Raw genomic sequence first — 848 nt, 5'->3', positions numbered from 1 at the left:
TTGTGAAAATGGGTGGTGTGGGGGGTAGGAGGCGGGGGGGCAGAGGGGGGAGTGTGAATAGGGGCAGAGGGGTTGCGCTGGAAGGGGGCAGGCAAGCAGGTCAAGGAGACAGGCATTCTGGACTGTGCGGCTTCTGCTGGGCGCTGACGTGCGCGACACAAGAGCTCCAGCGGAAGCCCAGCAGCAGCAGGCAGCAAGCCGCTAGCCCAGCAGGCAGCAAGCGGGAGCAGCGGAGCCCTAGCAGGCCTCGTTGCACAGGCACAACACCCAGGAGCAGCAGCAGCAACCACTCGCTTGAAGAGGTACACACAAACCAAGAGCACAAGCAGCAGCAGCAGCAGCCAAGCAGCAGCAGCCCAGCCCCACCCCCCACCCCCAGCCCCTCACTTGAACAGGTACACCAAGTCTGCCATGACCTGATGCCGACACTGCTCCGGAGACAGCGGCGGCGGCGGCACCCCCGCCGGCAGCAGCATCTGCCACGGCTGCTGCCGCCGCGGCGTGAGCGAGGAGGGGAGGGAGGTGCGGGGGGACAGCGCGCCGCCGCCGCGCGTGCGCACATGCCCGCCGGCCAGCCGCCGCTGCTGGCGGGTGTAGGAGCTGCCGTAGGCGGCGGCAGAGGCGGCGGCGCCGCCGCTGCTCACGCCTTCGTACTTGCGAGGCACGCGCTTCTGCAGAGGGGCAGGCAGCGGGGCGCGGCCAAAGCGGGAGGAGCAGGAAGGCGGCGGGTGAGAGGGGTGGGTGGGCTGGTAGGTGGGGCAGGCAGGTGTCGCGGCTGCCGGCTGCTGCAAAGCACCGGGCAGGGTGAAGCTGCCGGCCGGCTCAGACCAGGGGACCTGTCACACGCG

At 70.0% G+C, this 848-nt stretch overlaps 1 protein-coding gene across 1 annotated transcript in view; it reads right to left on the bottom strand.

Annotated features, from left to right (window-relative positions):
• Nucleotides 1–671, bottom strand: part of CHLNCDRAFT_138585 (hypothetical protein) — a gene marked incomplete at both ends in the record, with an annotated part of 3618 nt that extends 2947 nt beyond the window's left edge. Inside the window, one exon of the mRNA XM_005844618.1 lies at nt 388–671. Within this exon, the coding sequence (XP_005844680.1) occupies nt 388–671 (284 nt within the window). The remainder of the gene's footprint in view (nt 1–387) is intronic.
• Nucleotides 672–848: the final 177 nt, after the last annotated feature.

The sequence above is a fragment of the Chlorella variabilis genome, assembly GCF_000147415.1.
Source record: "Chlorella variabilis unplaced genomic scaffold CHLNCscaffold_21, whole genome shotgun sequence".
Classification (NCBI taxonomy): domain Eukaryota; kingdom Viridiplantae; phylum Chlorophyta; class Trebouxiophyceae; order Chlorellales; family Chlorellaceae; genus Chlorella; species Chlorella variabilis.
The sequence above is the reverse complement of the archived record's forward strand: the minus strand, read 5'-3'. Positions and strand labels throughout refer to the sequence as shown.